This window comes from Mandrillus leucophaeus, unplaced genomic scaffold, assembly GCF_000951045.1.
Source record: "Mandrillus leucophaeus isolate KB7577 unplaced genomic scaffold, Mleu.le_1.0 Scaffold215, whole genome shotgun sequence".
NCBI classification, from domain to species: Eukaryota; Metazoa; Chordata; class Mammalia; order Primates; family Cercopithecidae; genus Mandrillus; species Mandrillus leucophaeus.
The window spans coordinates 780,750-781,828 of record NW_012102199.1 but is presented as its reverse complement, the minus strand read 5'-3'; the positions used below and the strand labels follow the sequence as shown (position 1 = coordinate 781,828).

The 1,079-nt window shown below is 58.2% G+C and overlaps 1 protein-coding gene across 1 annotated transcript in view; it reads left to right on the top strand.

Moving 5' to 3' along the window:
• The window catches only part of PGLYRP2 (peptidoglycan recognition protein 2), an 8,721-nt gene extending 8,355 nt beyond the window's left edge, over positions 1-366 (top strand). The window contains 1 exon segment of the mRNA XM_011980620.1: positions 1-366. This exon segment is cut by the window's left edge and continues 1 nt beyond it. Coding sequence (XP_011836010.1) covers positions 1-366 — 366 coding nt within the window.
• Positions 367-1,079: the final 713 nt, after the last annotated feature.

The following is a 1,079-nucleotide window of genomic DNA, read 5'->3' as shown; positions in this document are numbered from 1 at the left end:
CGCCCGACGCCGCTGCAGCTGCCGCTAGGATTCTTGTACGTGCATCACACCTACGTGCCTGCACCACCCTGCACGGACTTCGCTCGCTGCGCAGCTAACATGCGCTCCATGCAGCGCTACCACCAGGACACGCAAGGCTGGAAAGATATCGGCTACAGGTGGGAGGGGCCCGACCGGGGCGGGGGCGGGGCCCACATTCGGGGGTGGGGTCTGAGTGGGTGGAGCCTGATGCAGGGAACCGGGTCTGAACTCGAGGTTCAGACCTCTGGCAAGACCAAGGAGGAGCTGGCAAGACCAAGGAGGAGTCCTGATAGGGACAGACAAGTTGGAGAGGTGGCGTGGCCTAGGCTAGGGGCGGGGCCTTAACAGGGACCGGGAATAGCTAAACCGTGGGACTCGAGTCAGGGTAGAGAACTAGGACAGGAGGCGGGATCTGGGAGAGGAGCGGGACCTGTGGCAGAGTCTGGGTCTGGGGCCAGGCAGAGATGGCCTAAAACAGACAAAGAGGCCTGGTGCGGTGGCTCCCACCTGTAATCTCATTACTTTGGGAGGCTGAGACGGGAGGATTGCTTGAGTCCAGGAGTTCGGGACCAGCCTGAGCGATATAGGAAGACACCCCCCCCCATCTCTACAAATAAAAAAATTAAAAAACAAAAACAAAAACAGCCGGGGGTGGTGTTGCGCACCTGTAGTCCCAGCTACTCGACAGGCTAAGGTGGGAGGATCGCTGGATCCCAGGAGTTCAGGCTTGAGTGAGTTATGATCGCACCTCTGCACTCTAGCCTGAGTGACAGAGCGAGAACCCGTCTCGAAAAGAAGAAAGAGGCCGGGCGTGGTGGCTCACGCCTGTAATCCCAGCACTTTGGAAGGCCGAGGCGGGAGGATCGCCTGAGGTCGGGAGTTCCAGACCAGCCTGACCAACATGGCGAAACCTCGTCTCCACTAAAAATAAAAATTTAAAAAAAAAATTAGATGGGCGTGGTGGAGGGTGCCTGTAATCCCAGCTACTCCGGAGGCTGAGGTAGGAGAATCGCTTGAACCCGGGAAGTGGTGGTGACAGTGAGCCGAGATCGCACCCT